At 44.1% G+C, this 22,698-nt stretch overlaps 1 protein-coding gene across 1 annotated transcript in view; it reads right to left on the bottom strand.

The window, feature by feature from the left end:
• Positions 1-22,698, bottom strand: part of CPS1 (carbamoyl-phosphate synthase 1) — a 101,750-nt gene that overhangs the window by 74,938 nt on the left and 4,114 nt on the right. The window contains exons 2-10 of the mRNA XM_074145247.1: positions 19,545-19,654; positions 15,676-15,820; positions 14,506-14,595; positions 13,705-13,761; positions 10,402-10,494; positions 6,038-6,127; positions 4,835-4,963; positions 4,145-4,251; positions 3,600-3,741 (exon numbers count right to left, since the gene is read on the bottom strand). Of these exons, the coding sequence (XP_074001348.1) occupies positions 3,600-3,741; positions 4,145-4,251; positions 4,835-4,963; positions 6,038-6,127; positions 10,402-10,494; positions 13,705-13,761; positions 14,506-14,595; positions 15,676-15,820; positions 19,545-19,654 (963 nt within the window). The remainder of the gene's footprint in view (positions 1-3,599; positions 3,742-4,144; positions 4,252-4,834; positions 4,964-6,037; positions 6,128-10,401; positions 10,495-13,704; positions 13,762-14,505; positions 14,596-15,675; positions 15,821-19,544; positions 19,655-22,698) is intronic.

Below are 22,698 nucleotides of genomic sequence, written 5' to 3'. Positions count from 1 at the left end.
TGAGACATTGAGCCTCTTGCTTTTCTGCTAATGCACCAATGCCCACTGAGCTGTGCGTGGACAAGAAGCATAGTGGAGATATCCCTTTCACTACAACATCAAATGCTACTAAGTTGTAAACACTTAAGGGAGAAGATAGGCTAGTCTCCCTCCAGAAGTAACCCTGCACCAGGCAGAGAAGAAAAAACGTACATGGCAAGAAAAGATCACTTCAGACAAGACTGTTACGGAATGAATGATTCTACCATCCTGGTCTGGTTGGTTCTGTTACAGAAGAGATGGATTTGGGTCATGCTCTTTACTACCGTAACTCACTTTAAATACTGACACAGGGTCTTGCACATGATCTCTGCCCTGGATCATTGTCAGGCAGGCCTGTGATGAAGTGGGACTACTGTTCCAGATAAACAAGAGCTATGAAGGACTTAAACTAAGTTTGGAGACAGTACTTGTAGTTTCAAGTAGTTTCCTCAGAAAGGAGAAAGAGACTTCTCATTTGTATGGCCTGATAGCACCAAGCAGCATGGTCCAGACTACCCTATAGCTCTGATTGCTTATGGCCCCTGATTCCAGATGGAAGTAGAGTGCCAGGGAAGGTTATGGAACAGAACATCTTGAATGCCATCATGTGGCACGAACTGGACAACCAGGTGATCAGGCCCAGTCAGCACAGGTTTATGAAAGGCAGGTCCTGCTTGACAAAGCTGATCTTCTTCTATGATAAGGTGACCCACTTAGTGGATGAGGGAAAGGCTGTGGATGTTGTTTACCTAGACTTTTAGTGAAGCTTTTCCGCACCATGACAGCATTCTCCTGGAGAAATTAGCAGCTCATGGCCTGGATGGGTGTACGCTTCGATGGGTAAAAAACTGGCTGGATGGCTGGGCCCAGAGTGGTGGGGAATGGAGTTAAATCCAGGTGGCGGCCGGTCACAAGTGGTGTTTCCCAGGGCTCAGTATTGGGGCCTGTTCTCTTTAACAACTTTATAAATGACCTGGATGAGGGGATTGAGGGCACCCTCAGTGAGTTTGCAGACGACACCAAGTTGGATGGGAGTGTCAACCTGCTTGAGGGTAGGAAGGCTCTACAGAGGGATCTGGACAGGCTGGATCGATGGACTGAGGCCAATGGCATGAGGTTCAACAAGGCCAAGTGCTGAGTCGTGCACTTATGTCACAACAACCCCATGCAGCCATACAAGCTTGGGGAAGAGTGGCTGGAGACCTGCCCGGCAGAAAAGGACCTGGAGTGCTGAATATGAGCCAGCAGTGTGCCCCAGTGGCCAAGAAGGCCAACAGCATCCTGGCTTGTATCAGAAAGTGTGGCCAGGAGGACTAGGGAATTGATTGTCCCCCTGTATTCGGCACTGGTGAGGCCCCACCTTGAGTACTGCGTTCAGTTTTGGGCCTCTCACCACAAGAAAGACATTGAGGTGCTGGAGCGCGTCCAGAGAAGGGAAATGAAGCTGGTGAGGGGTCTGGAGAACAAGTCTTATGAGAAGCAGCTGAGGGACCTGGGCTTGTTTAGCCTGGAGAAAAGGAGGCTGAGGGGAGACCTTATCACTCTCTACAATTACCTGAAAGGAGGTTGTAGTGAGGTGGGGTCAGTCTCTTCTCCCAAGTAACAAGTAATAGGACAAGAGGAAATGGCCTCAAGTTGTGCCAGGGGAGGTTCAGATTGGATATTAGGAAAAAATTCTTCACTGAAAGGGTTATTAAGTGTTGGAGTGCGCTGCCCAGGGAAGTGATTGAGTCACCATCCCTGGAGGTATTTAATGTGTAGATGCAGGGACATGGTTAAGTGGTAACTTGGCAGTGCTAGGTTGATGGTTGGACTCGATGATCTTAAAGTTCTTTTCCAACCAAAACGATTCCAAGTCCCTCAAAAGGGAACCCAGGAAAAAATAGTTCTGATACAAGCTGCTTCCCTTAGGAATGGACAAAGGAGTCCCAACAGCTCCTCTAGAGCAACAGTGCCACCCAGAACTGCAGGGTGGGATGCTGGGATAGAATAGGGATAAGAGATGAGCTACTGACCACGGCTGATCCATTATGGTATGAGTTTCTGCCCTCAGAATAAAAAAATCTCATCATTCTGTCACATTTTCCCCTGAACGCTCATGTTACTTCTAATTACATATAAATATCTTTTAAAAATTCATTCCATGGCTTGTCAGTATTTGTAAACCTGTGTTGGCCCTGTCCAGCTGTGATGGGTCAGGTCAGTCACAAGAAGTGTTTTTTCCTCTTTCAAAAAGAAGAATGCAAGAGATTGGGCATGAGTCCATCCAAGCCTGTTCCCGTTCGTGCATCCCATGCCAAAAAAATAATTGCTCTTTGTCCCTCTCCATCTACAGAGGTTTGGGAGAGTGATGCTGCTTTGGGGCTCACTGAGTCCTTCAGCTCACATAAAAGAACGTCATGCTTCTAGATCCTGAAGACTCACGTCCAACCTTATCATCTGCTTTATGCAAAAGCACCATCACACTTATCTACAATCTTCAGCTAAAGCAAACGTGAAAGGCCTGGGGATGAAAGGGTTCAGTTTGCCAAAGCAGCTAAAACAAACTCATTTCAAAAATTAAATGAATAGATGCAAAATTTTTTATGAATATCTTGTTTGGTAACATTTGTCTCTGTTTAAATACGTTTGTAAGGATAAAGAAAACAGCAACTGACAAACAACAAACTTATTCTAAAACCATCAGCTGGAAATTACTGCTCCTCAACCCTGCAAAGCATAGCCAGGATATGATATTGAACAGCACTGTTCAATCTGCCAGACGTTATGTGGGGCATTTATACAAAACAATGGAGAGGCATACTCCCGTGGGGGAAATTGCTTTTAAAAATACCTTCTTTTCAATGATTTTCTGATAAATAACAAGTCTTGTACAACACTGGGCCTAATAGCCAAGATTTAAAATGGGCAATTACAAAACCTGAGATCTGTCTCAATGTCTGTCTGACCTTGTCAAAACTGAGCTATGGGATATTGTTCTCCTTCCTATGCTTTTCCATGTTCAGCTGTGAACTACCAGAGGCCAGGCATTTTTTATTTTTTTTTTTTCCCTACATGGACATCACTTGACACGAGACCTCTACCTTAGGTCCTGGAAGTTGTTCTCTTGAGGTAACTGCCTCTCTCTCTCTCATGACTTTAGTCCTTGGAATTCTATTTACAATAACAGACCAAATTAGACTGCAATAATATTCCTTTTCTGTGCAGGCAACACAAAGCTAACACAACAAAACAGTGACACAGGCTAGCACACCCGCAGCACAAGCCCTAAGACAACAGTAGCTGAGTGAGCACCACTAATGGCAGGGAAATCATGGAAGTTAATAAGGCAGCTGTTCAAGGGAAATCATAAGGTCACTGTTGCCATCCTACCCTTCGGGCTAGTATGGAGAACAGTGGTGATGGTTCATCATCTTCTGGGGTGTGAGGCAGGGCCCCAAGTGCAGTAGATCATCAAGTTTAGTCCTAATAACTAGTTGTAATCTAAAGCAAGCTTCCAGGAGGTGAAATAAAAGTGAGACAGAGCCTTCACTCACCAGAGTGAAGGTAGTGAGCTTTTACTCACTGTGTGAGCTCACCTCATTCGTTTGATCATTGGCATTGACAAAGAGAGGTTTCCAGCCAGGTGGGAGGGTAGAGCTGTCGATGGCATAACCGTGGTTCTGAGCAGTGATGACAGCCTGTCCATTCACCGCATTCAGGACAGGCTGATTCTGTCCTCTGAAAGAGAAAGGATCAGAAAACAGGGAACAGAAGTGCTAGATGTGTCCAAACGCCACAATTAGGAAGAGCTGATAACTGTGGGGCCATACATAGCAGTTCAACAGTAGCTGTTCAATACTGGCAGCCAATCTCAAAACGACAAACCCTAGGAGAAACTTTGCTGTCCTTCAGTTTGATGGGGATCAATTACGTCACAGACTTTCAAAACACCCTCCAAAAAAGCAATGCATGACACGGCAGTTTAAATTAAAGTCAAGGAGGATGGCTGGAATGAAGAAGTAACGTTACTGCCATGCTAGCTCCCGTTAGGGCAGCTCAGAAGTAAAGCACTGCTGCTCTGTGGCCTTTTGCAATACTGAGCTGGTCTGTCTGGGCCCTGGGAAGAGAAGAGCTGCTGCACCTGTTGGCCATCTGCATCTTGTAGGAAGTAGCTCCAGCTGCTATTCCAGTGATTAGATTCCCCATGCTAATTCCAAACAAGGGCTCTGGGCGATTGCTCTCCAGAACCTGAAACAAAAAGGTTTTCAAGAGATACTGGAGTGTCTCTGTTCAGCAATTCCAGCATAAACCATGCTAGTTCCCTCACAGCAGCCCCACAGACTTGGGAAAAAGCTGAATGCAAGGGTGGCAACAGCCTATAAAGGAAAGTTTCCTCCTTTCCTCTGCTTCTGAGGGAAACCTCAGAGCGCAATTTGGTGTCTCGGTCTACTCAATGGGAATAAGCAATGACACTCTGCATCATAGCCATTTAGTGTGTGACATCATTTCAAATGGGAGGACTGTGAAATCAGGGCTCTTCTTTCATAAGGTCACAGAGGTCCTAAAAGAGCACAAGGTACTTTAAGGTAATTATGGTAATCATGTTTACTATGTATTGTTCACTAAGGTCTGTAAGGCCTTGTTGTAAGTACTGGTCTGGAGACAACTCCCAGTTGACCAAGATGAGGAATATCCCAGGCAGCTGAAATGACTGAATGACATTTGGTCCGTAATATCTTAGTACAACCAACTGTTTAGATTTCAGGCACTTACAAAAAAAAAAAAAAGGCAAATAAACAAGAATAATTGGCCTATGGCTATTACACTGTACCTTTCTGACATTCTGAATCACCTCCTGGGCCTTCATGGGATCCCCTGGACCTCCAGAAATTATGAGCCCATCATATTCCATGCTGGTGAAATCATGATCCCATGGAACCAAGTGCACTTCTGCACCTCGCTGGGAAAAAAATCAAGGGGACAACAAATGAGGGGAGGAGAGGAACAAATGAATGTGTGTCAGGAAGTTGTTCCCATGCTCTCATGTCCCAGAGGTTGAGTTTGGATTTCAGCCATTTCTTTAGCAGGGACAGTAATGAGGCTTCTCATCACAGGTTACTTTCACAAAACTGGTAGACTTAGTCTCTTTGAGCCATCTCAGTGTTTTTCAAGTTTGTCTGAAATTCACTAACTAGATCAAAACTTACTAATGGAATGCAAAATAAGTGTGTATGTACACACATAAAATATTTTCACTTTTACATGGTGCATTCATCCTAACTGCTAAAATAAGGCTTCACAGCTGCATTCTATGACGTGCCAGAAACAGTTCTGCACATCAAAAATGGGACAAACATCCACATTAACTAAAAAACAAAAACAGGGAAACCCTATACATCTAGAGAATGAGAGGATACCACATTCATTCCTCCTGTGTACCTAGAGAAGCAAGGACTGCTACACCACCGTGCTAACAGGAAAAGATTTTCACAGAATCATAGAATTAAAGAATGACTCAGGCTGGAGGGACCTCAGGAGATCATCTGGTCCAAACCCTGCTCAAAGTAGGGGTAACTTCAACTTCAGGGCAGGTTGCTGAGGACATTGGTCAGCTGAGTTTTCAGTATCTTCAAGAATGGGCATTCCACAACTTCTCTGGGCCTGTGTCAGCCATTCACCACCCTCACTGTGAAAATTTTCCCCCCATTTATTTATTTTTGATAATGTTGAGTTGACCTTCCTTGGTTGTTCCTTAGAGACACTGCACTGTGTCTTTTTAAAGCTCACATTCTAGGAATTCTTCTCATGGCTGAGCGGTTGCTGCAGAGGTCCCCTTCATTACCCCCTCAATAGGGCACACCATGTTTAGAAAACACCTCCCAGTCCATAAAAATCATCCTAAAAATTGTACCTCATTTTAGGAAGGAAACTGCTTCTAGAATGGATGTGTCCAGGTGGAAGGAAGGACAGTGAATACAGGCAAGGCTTTTACCGAAGCAAAACAAGAGATGAAGGACATAAAGCACTGACCTACCTTTACCAGCAAACGGATAACATTGTGCTTCAGTCCACAGTCGACAGCTACAACTTTAATTGGATTCCCTCTGCCATAAACCTTGACTTCCTATAAAGACAGACCATGCTGTAAATGACAGATCACCCCCCACACCCAAAGCACAGGGAAAAGGAGCAGAACAACTTTTCAACAACATGCAGCAACTGGTACTTAACAATCAATTCACATGGAAATCTCCAGAAGTACCGCAGACTTTAGCGCTTCCTTCATTTTTCTGTGAAAGTAGAAGTTATAACTCTCTTTTATATACTGTTGATTACAGAAGCAACAGCAATCCCTAAGAAATCACTTGTTTCCATAGCTAATGACAAGCTTTTTTCCTGTATTTCACCTCATTAGCAGTGAAGCAGCAAGCCAGTTCTCACAGATTATTGCAGCCCAAGAGAAATGCCAGAAACGCGGTGAGGGATTTTTCAGCTGAAGTTATCTTGCTTGTGGATGCCAGTGGAGCAAGGCTACTTCACACCAGCTCTAGGGCCATCACATTGAACACCATCCTGACTCTCCAGTCACAGCAAGACCAAAGCATAGCACAGCTGGAGATATCCTACGACTCACCTCTAGTGCATCACAGCAGTACAGATCAGGCCAAGCAGGCCACTGAGAATGACCAACGTTCATATGAACCTGACAGTTTTACATATCAGACGACACTTCTCCTTTTCTAGCTGCTGTTCCTTAACCCATTCCACAAAGTAAATTATCATCAGTCCCAAATCTGTACCATTACATTCTGTACAACCACTTATCTATTGGTCACAAACAGCACGGAAGACAGTGAAGTCAAACCACCTTATGTTATATGGGCCTTGATACTGCAACATGCAGATGTACTGACAGACAGCTGTAGCACTGGTGTAAGGTTCTTTATCAACAGCTTCTTTCTGAAGCTTGCTGAATTATTTCACTTGCTACATGACTGCAGGTAGCACCAGGCTGGGATGTTATTCATCAATAAGCACATAAGGCAGCTTTCTTCCTTCTAAAAACAAACTCTGTGCCTACCTGCAGTTACAGTCAGCTTCTGAAAGCTGATATTGGTAAGTGTACTTTTTCCAAAGTGACTTTTCTCTTATGCAATACACCACAGAAAAAGAAGGTTTTTGGTGGGGTTTTTTTTGAACTAAGTAACTCCCTTTTAATCAGCTTCGCTGGCATTTATATTTCACAGCTGGCTCCCTTTAAAGATGCTAAAATCCATGCCCAATATGCTCGGTGCTGGGTGATGAATTGAATCTTTTCATAGGAGGATTATGATCAGCCAGAAGGAAAAATATCCCCCTCTATAAGGAACCCAAGATGAATTTTTTTAGCAGAATATTACAACTCCTCCCTCTGTGTTATCCTAACTCAGTTCTTGTTTTAACTTTTATTTTCCCAAATATTAAGATGAAGAGATTTTTAGGATGCAAGAGCATTTCCTATGTAAGGGCAGCTCTGATCACCATCAGGAGTGACTGCCATGCCATGACTTACTGCCATGTCAGGAGCAAGGGTGGAAGAGATGGGGTGCAAGGAGCCACCTCCCTTCATTACAATGGTTGACGCTGCAACACATGAACCACCAATGGTCCCTAACCCACCTCTGAGGACATGACTTAGCACAAAGCCACTAGTATTACCATTGCTGTTGCAATTCCTGCTGTGTAATGTTGAAAGGAGATTTTTGTATGGGAACATATCTTGTAGTTCATACTACATAATCATGTGGGGCAAAGTACCCCACAAGCCCTTTTTTGAGAATGAGTAGAATGGAAATCATATTGAAACTGGGTCTTGTTAGGTTACTCAAGACTTCTGATATGAAGCTGTGCTTGACATCAAACATGATATCTTCACAGTTACTAATACAAGTGGATTCCACTTCCATAGTCCAAGGTAGAACTGTACCACTGCACAGGAACTGTATGGGTCTCCTACCTGCTGTCCTTCAGGCCTCTGAGAAGTGGGTTTCAAAATCTTCAAATCTGCTTGAGATCAACAATCTCAAGAAGGCTGCCCAGTTCTCACACAAACTATCTCAGGGTCATGTGCCAGATTCCCTTAAGAAAATCCTAGCCTCCTTTTTCAAAAGGCTTTTGGAGACCCCTCAGTTCCTCACAATCTGCAAAATATTATGAAGTAACGATCTCCCTCAAAGGTTATCCTTGGCCCTTCTAATGGCCAGAGAGAGTTGTGGGACAAAATTGCTTTGAGGTACTTTAGTTAACTACTCTCAAAACTCTTCCCTGTCCAATTAATTAGGCTATAATTTGTTACACCATTTCCTTCAGCAGCAAGACTGATTTTAGGTGCTGCTGTCTTCACAACCCTTCCTCCACTTCTCACACTTATTATTCTTCTGTACTGCAGAGCACTGACCCCTGCATCTGGCCAAGAGCACGTCTAGACTGAAACCAGACTGGCAACTGGATCAGAGAACTGTTAAAAAATATATTCCTTCTAAAGCCAGAGGATTTCCCTCATCTGTTCACTGTGCAGCCTATAAAAAACCGTCCCAGTCTGAAAGGATGGTGTGGGAAGGCTGCGAGACGGTAGTCAGGGAGAGTAGGAACTCCTGCCTGGCAACACTGCTAAGAACAAAAAGAGTACGTGGGGCTGTATGAGTGGATAGAAGTGACTTTTTGCCTACTGGTTAAATACCTCTCATCTGCATTGGGACTCTGACCATCACGTGCACCAAAATACATCTCCGACAAAAGTTCCTGCAAAATACTGGCAGTTTTCTACATTCCCCACCCTGTATAGGCAGTGTTAGCAAATAGAGTCTATACCACTAGCATCTAAAGAAGGGAGGAGGAGAATAATAATAAAAAAATCTATCACTCTTAATGCACAATTGATAAGCAGGTTCCTGATCTTACTGTATCCTGCTTTACATGAAAATAGCTGTTTGGCAACAGATAGATTATCATGTCCAGTAATTACCAACATTGAACAGCTTACTTAATTTTCAGCTTTATTTGTGATGTTGCTTTTTAAGCCTATAAAATGAAGTTATAAACATAATGAAACCACCAAAGCTCCGTTAATCTTATTATATCTCCCCTTTAGAAGCTATTTGCAGCATCTTTACAGTAATTCTCTCTTAGTAATTGCAGAGTTTAGCATCAGCAACCTTACCTATTTCTGAGTTACTGCTCAAAATGGCTCCAATTGTATCTTGCAATCATAGATCACAACCTCAACAAGCAATTGCCATCCTTCTGCGTAGCAACAAGGCCCTGACTCAAAACACAGTGGAGGCATTGGCATGAGTTGGTGAGATCTTTGAAGGTGAGATTTGCCATGTGGGCTATGTATTCCAATGGCATCCCAGGTAACCAGTTACTACTGTAAGTCCAAGCCTGGATGGAGACTGGGCTTCAAATTCCCACTTGCTCACCGAGCAGTCTATTCAGGACTACTTTGTACTCATGCCACTAACACACCAGTGTGTGCGCAGAACAGTACACAACTATTTGCAGAGCTCTTCCGGAGCCTCACTGATCTTGAAGGAGCTGCAAATACCACAGTAAGCATGGAACTTGTAAAAGGGACTCATATGCTCAGTTCTCACTTCAGTCAATGAGATTAAGCACCCAAGGCACTCTTTATCCCACAATTAAATCCCCAAAGGGTCCGCAATTTAGCACATTAGCCCTTGCATTGGAACAAGAATAGTTCTTATTTTTAATATGGGCCTGGTTTGATACATCCTCATGATTTTTTATGTTCTTCTCAGCTTGTGGTCGAACACAGTTTGCATACCCAGCTAACAGAGAACAAACTTAACTGCTGTTCTGCACATATCTATAAACAAAGTAGTTAATGCCAGTAAATATTAGATACAGAGGATTCCTTACTTGGTCTCTTTTTGAAATCTATAAATATCTTCTGGAATCACCTCAACAATCTGTGTTCAGACATAATTTTATCAAATGTTATTGTGAGCTTTCCTGAAATTTATCTAAGGAAAGCAATCATTCTTTTTATTAATTCTTCTTATGTTTGAAAATGTCCACCATATACTAAGTCTAGCTGTATCCTCGATACTTCTTCAATCCTGTCTTTGTGACACACAATCCTCTGATCAGAGTACTGTTCAGACTACACTCTGCTCAACACAGCTAATTTTACATTTTCAGCAGTGCACCTAAGGAGCCATGGGGATTCTACAAGGATGATGTTGAGATGACAGTCCTTCAAAGGTCTGGAAAGGTGTTTGGTTTAGAAAAGGTCCCTAAACTGTTTGTTTAGAAAGCCTGGACAATTCCCAGAGCAAATGGGGAGCAATTACTACCTGGAGTGTACAGCCCTGGGACTACAGAATAACTTCTCACCTTTGTTGAAACTTCTGCAATTAAGTTTTGCTTATTTGGGTCTGCAAACTCCACAGGTTGACCTTCAAATTCAATCTTCCCAAGTACTGTGCCCTGTGGAAATACACCAGTAAACAGCAAAGCGTGAGCAAAGGAGAAGCTGTGAATACTGGGACAAGGTGCTGACAGGCACAGGAACTGGAACAGCTGTTTAGAGATGATTTCTTGGCAGCTTGCAACCATTTCTAGCATCTTCAGAAGTTTATGAGCCTACCACAGTATCAAAAATCTGTTTAAAATCCTTCACTCAGGGAAAGGCATTGTCAGCAGTAAAATTTGTTAATAGGCAGTTTGGCAAGCTGTCTAGCGACAGTAAAATGGGTTGCCTTCTTAGAGGATCAGAATTCAGATCCCCAAATAATGGTTGTATAGATCTGGGAGTAATCCACAAAGCAGTCTGAAGCTTTTTGGTTTTGGAAACCCACTGTGAGGTCTTCAGTCACCTCCTGTGGATAGCTACAAGGCAGCAGAGCTGGCGTAAGGCAAAGCCCTGTAGGAGGCAGGTCAGCACAGCTGTTTTCTGAATAAACTGTTAGAAAAAAAAAAAAATCACCTCCAGCAAGCTCTACTCTTTATTGCTGTTACCACCTCACAGAAGCTAGGACACTTTCTCTGCCAGCAGCATTTCCTTCTCCACCTTCTGCTCATCAAAGTTCTCAGTGGAAAAATCCCTGTTTTGGCTTTTCCCCACTCCTGGAATAAATGGGATTAACCTAGGGTTAACCTCTTCTCAGCATGGGGACAGGGTGTGCAATACAGAACTCTTCAAGGATTTCAAGATTTTTCAAAGGTTTCAAGAACTTTTTCAAGGGGAAAGTGAAACAGAAGAAGTCAATGTTTTGCTGTAACTTTTAATCTGTAACACTCGCATGACAAAACATGTTAAACTCAGGTTGCCCTGTGGATATCAGGGTATCAGACCAGTATGCCCATCAGGATTGCTCACTGGGTTTAGTGATACTTCCCCTGGTTGGCCATATCTGAAGCATCCTTGCCATTTTCCTAGGGCAAGAAAGAGCCAGCATCTTGCATTGCCATGCACACTACTAAGGCCAAGTTTTAAAGACAGAGGTTTGCTCTTAACAGTGGCTGACATCCAATCTCCAGTAGCACCTTACACCAAAAACCACTCCAGGCTGCTTTGCGTGGAACGGAGCTGAAAAGGTCAGCATCATCTCAAACAAGTCAGGTTCTTGGGAACCACAGAAACTGCTGAGTGCCACCATGCGGTCAGTCCCTTAAATGCTGATGACAAAGCCTGAAACCCATTGCTTTCAAACAGGAACACTGTCTTCCCTGGCTACTGATTACTCAGCCAAATGGTGCCCTGCATTTACCTTTAGAGTCCAATTTAACAAGTCACTGCTCATTTCTGCCTTTATCATAATGAAGCCCTGTTCTCACCCCCAATTTATAAGCAGGCATGGAGTGAAATACTAAGCCGTTTTTTTCAATCTGAGAAGTCTGGGAGAAAAGGCTACATTATGCATGATTTTAAAAGCCATAAACCAATACCACTCAGAGTCCCAGTATAATGGGCATTACTAACATACACTGCTAAGTTACAGGATAAACATTGAAACCGTATTTACTTTGGATGAAAGGAACGCTGATCCATTAAACAGTATGTCTCCAGAAAGTAGAAAATGTATTGCCATTTTCTATTGTATTAAGCTGCACTTGTCTGCTGTGTACAAGAGCAGGACAGTGCCCTATCTTCCCATAAAAATTCCTTTCTACAAATATTCCTCTCTTCAAGCTGCGTCGTTCATATTTTGCTCTGTGGAATGAAAGGGGGTGTGGGCTTGGATTGCAGACTGCAAAGTGATCACCTAAAGTAAAGAGCAGTTTCAAATAATCCATTACAGAAGAAAAGCCTCCAAGGTGCATTTACATTCAGACTGGCTTTGATCACTGTTTTAGCAAATGTGAAATGTACCTTAACCTCCATTCCATAACATAATCCTGCTTGTGTCCTTCAATTGTCAGCTCTTGGAAACCAGAGAAAAGTAATGACAATTAAAAATAATAACAGGCTTCAGCCAAAGAAAACCAGCCTGAGCTAGGAATCCATCTTAAGTTATTGTAGACATTCCTTTGTCTCTGAGGAGCAGGAGAATTGCCACTGACCAAAGACGGTGCTGTCTGTGACCTATTATTCACAATATCTCACAGAGATGTTGCTCACTCTGACTGTTACTATCCGAGGCAACATGTAGTTGACAGCACTACCTGTTGTTTCTGACACAGCTACCTAAGGCCTTTTGTTTACATCAGCTTGTGCTGGTTCACTTACATACAACAGGAAACCCAGAGCTAAACTAAGGAGAGGGAACTCCCTGGGATCACAGAATGATATGGGGTTGGAAGGGACCTCTGGAGATCATCTAGTACAATCCCCCTGCCAAAGCAGGCCCACCTAGAGCAGGTTGCACAGGAACATGTCCAGGCAGGTTTTGAATGTCTCCAGAGACAGAGACTCCACCACCTCTCTCGGCAGCATGTTCCAGGGCTCTGTCACCCTCAAAGTAAAGAAGTTCCTCCTCATGTTTAAATGGAACTTCCTATGTTCAAGTTTGTGCCTGTTACCTCGTCCTGTCACTGGGCACCACTGAAAAAAGACTGGCCCCATCCTCTTGACACCCTCCCTTTAAGTATTTTTGGCATTAATCAGATCCTCTCTCAGTCTTCTCTTCTCTAGACTAAAAAGACCCCCAGCCTCTCCTCGTAAGAGAGATGCTCCAGGCCCTTAATCATCTTTGTGGTCCTCTGCTGTACCCTCTCCAGCAGTTCCCTGTCCTTCTTGAACTGAGGAGCCCAGAACTGGACCCAGTGCTCCAGATGGGGCCTCAACGGGGCAGAGTAGAGTGGCAGGATAACCTCCCTCAACCTGCTGGTCACACTCTTCCTGATGCACCCCAGGATGCCATTGGCCTTCTTGGCCACAAGGGCACATTGCTGGCTCATGGTCATCCTGTTGTCCACCAGGACTCTCAGGTCTTTGTCCACAGAGCTGCTCTCCAGCAGGTCAGCCCCCAACCTGTACTGGTGCATGGGCTTATTCCTCCCCAGGTGCAGCACCCTACACTTGCCCTTGCTGAATTTCATCAGGTTCCCCTCTGCCCAACTCTCCAGATCAGAACGCTGCCTCAGTTGTACAGAAGGCAAAAAGCCTTTGGGACAGGGACCTGAGCAGCATCTGAGGTCAAGGCAGCCCAGCAGTAGCAAGGTTAGTGCAACGGGATGAAGGGAAGCTGATCATACCTTGTTACGAATTAATTTGGACAGCATTCTGGTATCAATTCCATACAGTGCAGGCACCTGAAGAAAACACAAGAGAAGGATAAGTTAGAGAACAAGAAGCTATGACAGAGGAAGACAGCAGCCAGATCACTTTGCTGAGAACATGCCTTTGTTCACAGAGCTCTGTCTCTTGGCAGCACTATTACCAAGGCTGCCTCACTTCCAGTTCTTCACTTTTCCCTATTCCCACTCCTAAAAAGCTTAGCTCTGCAGATCTAGTTTCTGCACTAAAAAGCACAAAATGAAAAAAAAAGCTCATGTGACAAATACTTGTCTCATTTCTGAGCCCCATTTTGCCTTACTTATGAGCACCTAACCCTCCCAGCTGTCACGAGTCAGTGACAGTTTACTGACACATCCTTGACTCCCATGGCTTCAAGTGGGATTCTGGCAGCTAACATCTCCTGAGGTTGCAACCGTGGCAACCACTAGGAGCAGTACTACAGAAACATTTGACGAGAGAATAGAATATAATCTAATGTGTATCTTTTTTATGGAGAGCCAAACATCTCAAACATCATCATCTATGGAGAGCCATTTAATTAACATTCCTTCTGGATAGATCTTGGAAATACCATGGCACACTGAAAAAGAGAAATTGAGGAAGAACCAGAGAACTAAGGAACATAGAACGAGCCCAGTATAGACCAGTGAAAACATCTGAGGAAAAGAGTGATTACCAGCTCAAAGCCAGCAGTTCTTCCCCCTCTTCCCATACATACAGGTCTGTTCTCATAATGCAGTTACCCCTAGATTACTCACCTGTTCTTCCTTCAACCACTCTCCTAAGCTCTTAGCAGCCTGCCAGTGGCTGTACTCATTGCTGTAATCCAGCACCAGCAAACCTGAAACCTGCAGAGAGAAGAAATGTCATTTTGCACTGAAGGATCACTGAACTTGCCCTGTATCTAAAGAGTTTTCACTATTCATCCACTGCAAACCACGTCACAGACTGAATTCGAGGCCAGGCAGACATGGTGCCACTGCCCTTATATAATGAAAAGACAGCAAACTTGAGTCTGCACAGGGAGACTGCATGGAACAGGTACCTGGCAAAGGGGTAAAGACTTCAGTGCTCTGTCACGATTGTACCTGGGCCATTTTACTTAGGAAATTCATAGAATAATGTGGCTGCCAGGTAACCAAACCTTCAAATTGCATCGAACTGAGAAAACACTTCTCGTTAGAAAAGTAAATGGAAATTTAAGACAAGACAGAATGTTTATTTTGATTCATTTTTTTGTCTAAGAAAGCTTTCCACTTTTAAGTGGCATTTCATTTCAAAAGTCAACTCCATTTTCCAGTGGAGTTAGATAGCTTATAAGGGAGTCATTTCACCTCAGGACACACAAAGCATTTCACTGGTTCTGCAATTACATGGTTTTATTTCATTTTTCAGTACTGCCACCACTGCATGGACACAGCCCTGCTCCTAGTCAGTATCCCTTGTCACCACAGGGTGGTGGTTCCTGCACTAGTACATATGGCCTTCTCCACACAGCTGTCACCTCCCCTGTTTGTGGTAGTACAGGCATATAGAGAAAAGTCTCAGCACACAGAAACTTCTCATTCTCACTGGCATTTGAGCTGTCTGTGGCAACCAGTCCTGGGCAGACACTGGCAATTATGAGGCAGAAGGGAATGTAGAAAAAAAAGCCATCCAGGACAGCAGTTCACAAAAATTGTAGCATGTGTATCACTGACGGGAAACACAGCACTTTCAGACCGCACATGGCCTGGTACACAAAGCAAGATGGATTATCTCTTGCCACCACTCCTCCAAAGGATGGTATCCATAAGAAGAAAAAGAAAGGCTGGGTATCATTGATTCCTTCTAACTTCTATGAGGGTGCCAGTCAACTCTTGCACAAACACACACACTCAGGCTGCTAGCATCACCCTTTGGATCACCTCTGCATCTCCCACTGTTACCTTGATCCCATCAGACTCCAGAAACCTCCTGAGGCCCGTTTCGTCCAAAGCAGCCGTGTCCGGCACGCCGCCATTCCCAACTATGGGGTTAGCCAGTGTAAGAATCTGCCCTTTGTAGCTGGGATCTGTCAAGGCTTCGGTGTATCTAGATGAAGAAGCAATAGAGTACACCTTGGTCCAGAGTTGAAAGGAAATCAAAAGAGCCAGTGAAAACAAGACAGGTCTGAATTCCCATATGACAAAAAGACAGAAACGGTATTCATGTGAAAGCATTCTCAGTATAAAAGCAAACACATCTGTGAATCTGCCCTGACTTTCCCATCTGTGATTAAACATTTGACACTGAGAACAAGGAAAGGCTTTGGCTTCTCACGTTTTGTTTAAGAAAAGCACAGGAGCTATTAAAAAACTCAAACTCCTTGTGATTTAACATACGGTAAACAACCACACAAAGCACAGAGAGATCACAGAGATGCAGTAAGTGCATGGCATATCATTTGACCCATAGATAACTGGGGCTTGATCGCTCCCTGGGCACCACATGTGGGCAGTGCTTTGTCACTGCTGTCTCCTTCCCTTCGTGAAGTGTAAGGATTTGCTCCTCTCAGTGGCAATAGAAAGTTCAAATTGAAAAGCCAACAGACAACAGAGCTGTTTGCCCAGACTTGATCACTTCCCCAGTCTGGACTGCCCTTTCTGTGGGGGATCAGGTAGACAAATCTATACCTACCTTTTTTTTTGTCTGGGGAATCAGAGAAGCAGCTATGAATTATCCTTGTAATTCCTCACCACTACTCTGGCTTCTTCTCTCCTACCTGCTCTGTCAATAAACCCTGCCACAGTACCACTTCTGCAGCTTCCCCCAGAAAAGGCCTGGCACCTCTTCTAGGCGATCTCCAGGTCCCCACCCACAGGACACCACACATTTCACCTAACAAGACTCCTAAGTGCTTGGAAGTCGGTTTGCATACCTCTGGAGAAGGCAAGTTGAAGGCAATGCTTTGGGATCCAGCAGTCCACCCTGTTCACAAGGCCCCAAAGCACGGCCTTTCATCTTTAGCCCAGGCAGAAGTCCCAGGAACAGCAACCTTGTTCAAGCACCTGCCTGAATACCCTTCTCAGCAAAGACAGGTCTAAAAGCATGGTGGAACATTCTTCTGCAGTGGAGGATCGAACCTAGGAGTTTGCTAAGTACCAGCTCTGGCCCCGGTAGATCCAGTCTCACTTTCAACCCCGAACAGGGGGACAGGGTAAACATCATCTACATCCCCATGCTCTTGTTCTTCAGCTAAATCAACACACAGTCCTTCACTTTCCCCCTTATACTGTAGCATACTGTTGCAGCAATCCATTAAACAATTGCTGTCTTTCAACTCAAAAGCAGCTGTAATTTAGCAACAGATGAAGTTATCCAAACAGATATTTAGCCAAATGCATAAAGACACTTCAGGATGAATCTGCCCCATACAAAATATAATTTATTATTGCCATCATTGTTTAAACAATACATAATTGGCAACTTGAGCCATCTACCAGATATCAGCAAGTCACAAGAGACATTTTTATGGAACATCAGACTTACTGCCAGAAGATTAATTGTCAAACATTGGGAAACTCTTCACAAAACCTGGAATGGTTGCAGGAAGATACAGACAACGCAGCACGCCAGCCAGCTCTGAGCAATGACATGTCGAATGAACAACAGCCATGAAATATTTTCAGGTAAGCCTCTCCTGCTGTTCAAATCTACACTTCCTGCTGCAGGTAAACAACCACACAAAGTGCAGCGTGATCACAGAACTGCAGTAAGTGCATGGCATGTGCACGTTTGGCGTTGCTCTCTCCTCCCGAGTCAATTGGCTAGGCTTCCAAAAGACTTTTTGTTAATGACAAAGCTGATGTAATTAACCTTTGCATGTTGTTTGTAATCAGCAAGCAAGGACAGAGAGCCACTGGAGCCACAGAGGAGCAGATGGGAGCATGAGCTCCAAAGATGCTGCAAGGTCCAATTCTTGCTGTGCCCGCCCAAAGGCCTGCCCAAAGGCTTCAGTAAACTCCCGTCAATCAGTTCTCTCGCTAGAATATCATGGGAAACACACGCAGACTTATTGGAGGCAAATGCGTTTACTGAACTGTTTCAAACATGGGAACATTTTATGGGTTGTAATTCTTCTTCTTTCTTAATTGGAAATCTCCTCTCTTCCTTTTTGTTTCCTATGCCAAACAGATGGCAGCAATACTAGGATTTTTTTTTTTTTTTGAGCAAATGTTTCTGAAAAGCTCATCCTCATGCTTTTCTAATGAAAATTCAACATTCCACCCCCAAAATAGTGGTCTCTGCCCTCTGTTCTAGAGTCATGTGACATTTCAGTCAGCTTTAGCTACTCCAAGCCTGAAAGCTGTACGTACATCAAGTGTTTTGCCTCCCTGTTCTCTGACATGAATCAGAATGGGGGAGTCCAGATGAGGAGACAAGGTGCAGAGCAGCATATGAATCATCCCAGCACAGAGCCCATGCTGACCCCACTCAGCATCTAGAACAGAAACATCCATTTCACAGAAAGCAGTGGCCACTTCTACAACTTTTACAGTCTCCTCTTATCTTCCTCTTCTCTGAATCAATCAAGGTCACGTTCCTGGAGAGTGCTCTGAAGACACAACCTTACATTTTGAATGTTCCCTCCATGTCCATATGCTCCCCAGCACAGAAGAGATCTCTCTTTCACAGGCATCCTCTCCAAATCACTAGAAAATGAGCAAACACAGCTTCTGCTGCCACAGTAACATGTGGAGAGGAAATTAATCCATCAGGTCCTCCTTGACTTTTGTGATGTGACAAGATTTATTGCCCATAATCTATCACCGAGAAGAGAACTCTGGTGCCCTCCATCATTCTGATCTATATTAAACAGTTGCTTGTTGGCAGGTATATTAACACAGCCAGTAATTAGTGCTGTCAAAACACTTAAATAATTGCCTCCTAATGCAGAACTTTGCAAACAGATTCCCCTTTGCAGCAATTTAACACTCTCACCAATGAGATCATTTAAAAACTCATCCTGTGAGTACTGATTCTCCAAAGGAGAGCAGAATTTGGGGAATGCAAGGCAGCTGGGCAAAGACAACTATAAACGACTGCAGAAAAAGCTCAAGCACCAACAACCTCCGAGCTGTCTGACCTCCCCAGGGACACGTCCCTCTCCTAGCCAAAAGCCTCATTGCTCTGGGCAGATTTACTCTGCTTGAGGAGTTCAACAAAAGCACTGGCAGCATTTTGCTATCATCCTAAGAGAGCCACTGGCTTCTACAACTCAAGAGGACAGAGAGTCAGGCTAGGGTAGGCGTGAATCTGATCCTACTCTCAGAGTTTAAATGCATCCTTAACTGTTGTATGAGCCAATAAACGTCATAAGGGATGGGTCATATATAGATGACCAACTTGGGAACCTTGGGATTTAAAAATTTTGCACTAAGAAGCCAAGTTCCATTACTCAGGAGGCTGCAGATGCTTCAAGCTTCTATATTTGATCAAGGCACTGGAGGGAGGACAAAGACAGCTTCTCTGCTCTGACTCAGCAATGGCTGCATTTCAATGGGAAGTGATCGGATCCCTGCATACCTCACTGTCATGGTTAGTTATATCAATCTCTAAAGTTGCTCATCACCACAAACGCTATGACTTAAGAGGACTGCCTGAAGTCTCTTCACTAACTATATCTCTTGCTGTACCCCTGGACTAGAGTGTTTTCTTATATAGAACATTATATGCTGGGATGAGGACCCCACGAGCTCGGAAAAAAGCAGCTTTCACACTTTAACAAGCTCCCAGAGAAGTTTTGGTGCTTATATCTCATTTGGTTTTGCCTTACCCAGAAAGACCAGTGTTGAATATGACTTCCCCTGCTGTGGAGGATGGATAGCCAAAAGAATAGCCCTTCATCTTCGTCCCATCTTGCAGCACCAAGTTCGCTGTCTGCGCCTAGAGAAAGGCACATGAAGAGACTCAAACACAGGAGGAAAACGCTTGATGATTATACAGGTAACTCCTAGGGCACCTGCCTCTCATGCTGTAAGTATTTCTGCCCCTCTCCCATTACCAGTTGCCAAGATACTGTCTCTTTTACTAGTCTCCTGATGCTCTTTTTCTTTCTAATACTTAGGAAACATTGTGCTCCTAATGAGGGCAAGGCAGCTGGCAAACCTCACCGCAAGCAGAGCATGTGCTGCTATTATTGTGGGATCACCCTGGCTCCTTCCGTATCACTTTGTTCCACTTCTTCCACCCCTTGTATCTTGCAATGAACCAATATCATAACTCTGCAGGGAGAGGATCACCTCTCTCCTCAACGTTGCTCAAGGCTTGCTGCTGAGTATGCTGGCTCTCATCCAGCTGTGACCTTTGATAGGTGCTTAATTTCTGTTGCAACTGTACACCTAAGCCGCTAAAAGTAAGCTTATGCTTAGCTAGACTGGTGTCAGATGGCAAAACTCAATATTAGTCCGTTCCACTGTAGGACACAAGAAGAGACAAACGCGTGGACCAAACAGACATTCATGGTCTCAGTTACCTGAGGGATAGGTACAAATTGTGCTGAAAGAGGTAGATATGGAACGAGCAGCCGAGAGGAAAACTTCCCATAAAACCGCACCTCTTTCAGAGAGCATTTAGCAGAACTGAGTCCCACACTAACTGTGGGATCCATTACAGGCTTAATCACTATTTTACAGATGAGAAAAACAGGACACAGAGAGCGACTTCTGCAGAAGTCATTAAGAGATTCACTGGCACAGCTGGGTCTTTGCACATACCAGACTAAACACCATCTCTTTTGCCTCATTTGGAAACTAAACCTTTCTTAGCCTGTCTAGGAACTTGATGGGAAACCACCTGGGAACTCCAGCCTCTGCCAAAAAAATAACGAGTATATGCACAACAGAAATGACAGAATGAGTCAGGAGATTCCTTCAGGCAGTAGGATCACCGATGACATGCAGGGGAAGAGAGAGAGTAAGCAAAGCTGGAAATAGATTTGCCAACAAATTTCTGGGCTTAAAAGAATTTGGGCAATGAACCTTTTGAGCCCCAAGAAGCTCCCACTTCTGGAATGCAAGCACAGCTGCCTCCTGGGCACAGAGCTGCAGTCACAGGGCAATGACCAGTGCAAAAGTCCCAATGGTCTGTGCCACAGGAGATGTGCCAAGCCACCAGGCAGCAGCTCTCAACATGATTTAACTTCATATTGGGTTTTTTACAGAACAATTCCTCTTACTGGGATTTTTTTTTAAAGAAGAATCAAGATCAATTTGCTGTAGAAAGGAGCAGGAGAGCTACTTTCCATTAGTTGTAAATCAGATGAACAATCACAGGAGAAATTTTATTCCCAGCATTGAACATTTTGTAACAATCATGGCAAACATTCATCTAGAGCTCCTCTGCAGTTACAAATACTGCACAGATCAATTACTAATGTACTGCAAAATACACTAAAAATCAAACTGCGCTGCCAAGTAATTGAATTCCGTGCATCTGGGATGCTTTTAGCTTTGCATTTTTTCCTCATTAATGTCAAACATCCAGCCGTTCTCAAAAGGTTTAGCCATCATTTTCTGAACCTTCCCACACCATTGGATGGGATAGTCAGCAACACCAAAATCCCACACGCGCACACACACCCCCCCCACACCTCTGTTCTGGTTCCAGCAAGGATAGGGATAATTCTCTCCAGGATCTAGCAGGGACACAGGTATTCCATGCCATGTAAGCCATGCCCAGGGGGTAGCTGGGAGCTGGTCAGGGGTGGGGGCAGAAGTCACAGCTTGGGACTGGGCTGGGGCATCCACACCACCACCCTAGTTATAAATACAGTTTTTGTGGCTAAATCCTCTAGATTTAGCCCAAATAAAAACTACAGTTTGATCAGCTCCCTAATGTGACTAAGCCCCTCATTACAGAAAGCTGCTACACACTCAAAGTATTACAAAGCATAGAGGTTGCTTGGACCTCTGCCCTTTCTGAAGCCTGCTGGAAACCCAGCCCACACTGCCAACAAGGGAGACTGAGTATAGGAACCTGTTTCTCTCAGCCTTGGTTTCAAGAGATGGATCTTTTCCCCCAGCAAGCCACGGATTTGAGTCCAGCCAAATATCAACTCCAGTTCAAGCAAGTCTACCATTCGTTGGAATAAGTTGGGGTAATCACTTCAATTGCAGTCTCAACTGCAAACACAGCCTGGGAGAATCCCCCAGGCATCTAAGTCCACAACCATGGAATGACCAAAAAGTTAAGATCCATCTAACTCCTGAGGGCCAAAATCCAGAGGAATCACCGTGACCTTTAGAGCTTCACCCTCACTATAGCGAGGCTGCCTAGGGAAGCGGTTGAGTCACCATCCCTGGAGGTATTCAAAAGACACGTAGATGTGGCACTTTGGAGCATGGTTTAGAAGTGGTCTTCGCAGTGCTAGGTTAATGGTCCTTTTCAACCTAAATCTTGGTGATCCTAAAGGTCCTTTCCAACCTAAATGATTCTATGATTCTATAGTACTTGACAGGAATCTGCATGTCCTTCCTCCCACCACAGACCACCTGCCCTTCTACACACCAGGCCAGCACAGAAATAATTTCTGTTGAACAGCAGTCCCTGTTGTACTATTAGAGGCCCTACACAGCATTCAAGTAATGCAGAAGAATGTCTCTGAACAACCATAACCTGCCTCCCAGTTCAGCTATAGCAAGGGATAGATTTTCAAATGTTTCTCTCCCTTACTTGATTTATTATTCTTAATTAAGTGGTTGGTTTGTTTGTTGAGCATTCTAGAAGCAATTATTCTTGCTTACATTTCCAGCGGAGGTGTTACCATATCCCTAAGCTGACAGCCTACCTTGTCTTTTCAGTTTTGTTCTTAATGTGAAAAGTGATTTACAGGCTATAAAGAAGGCCAGTTGGCTCAATCGGGGATTAGTTGGGAGAGGTTTTCACTTTCAAAAAAACAAGCAAGAAATAAAGAAACCCCCCAGAGCTTC

The sequence above is a fragment of the Numenius arquata genome, chromosome 3 (assembly GCF_964106895.1).
Source record: "Numenius arquata chromosome 3, bNumArq3.hap1.1, whole genome shotgun sequence".
NCBI classification, from domain to species: domain Eukaryota; kingdom Metazoa; phylum Chordata; class Aves; order Charadriiformes; family Scolopacidae; genus Numenius; species Numenius arquata.
The sequence above is the reverse complement of the archived record's forward strand: the minus strand, read 5'-3'. Positions and strand labels throughout refer to the sequence as shown.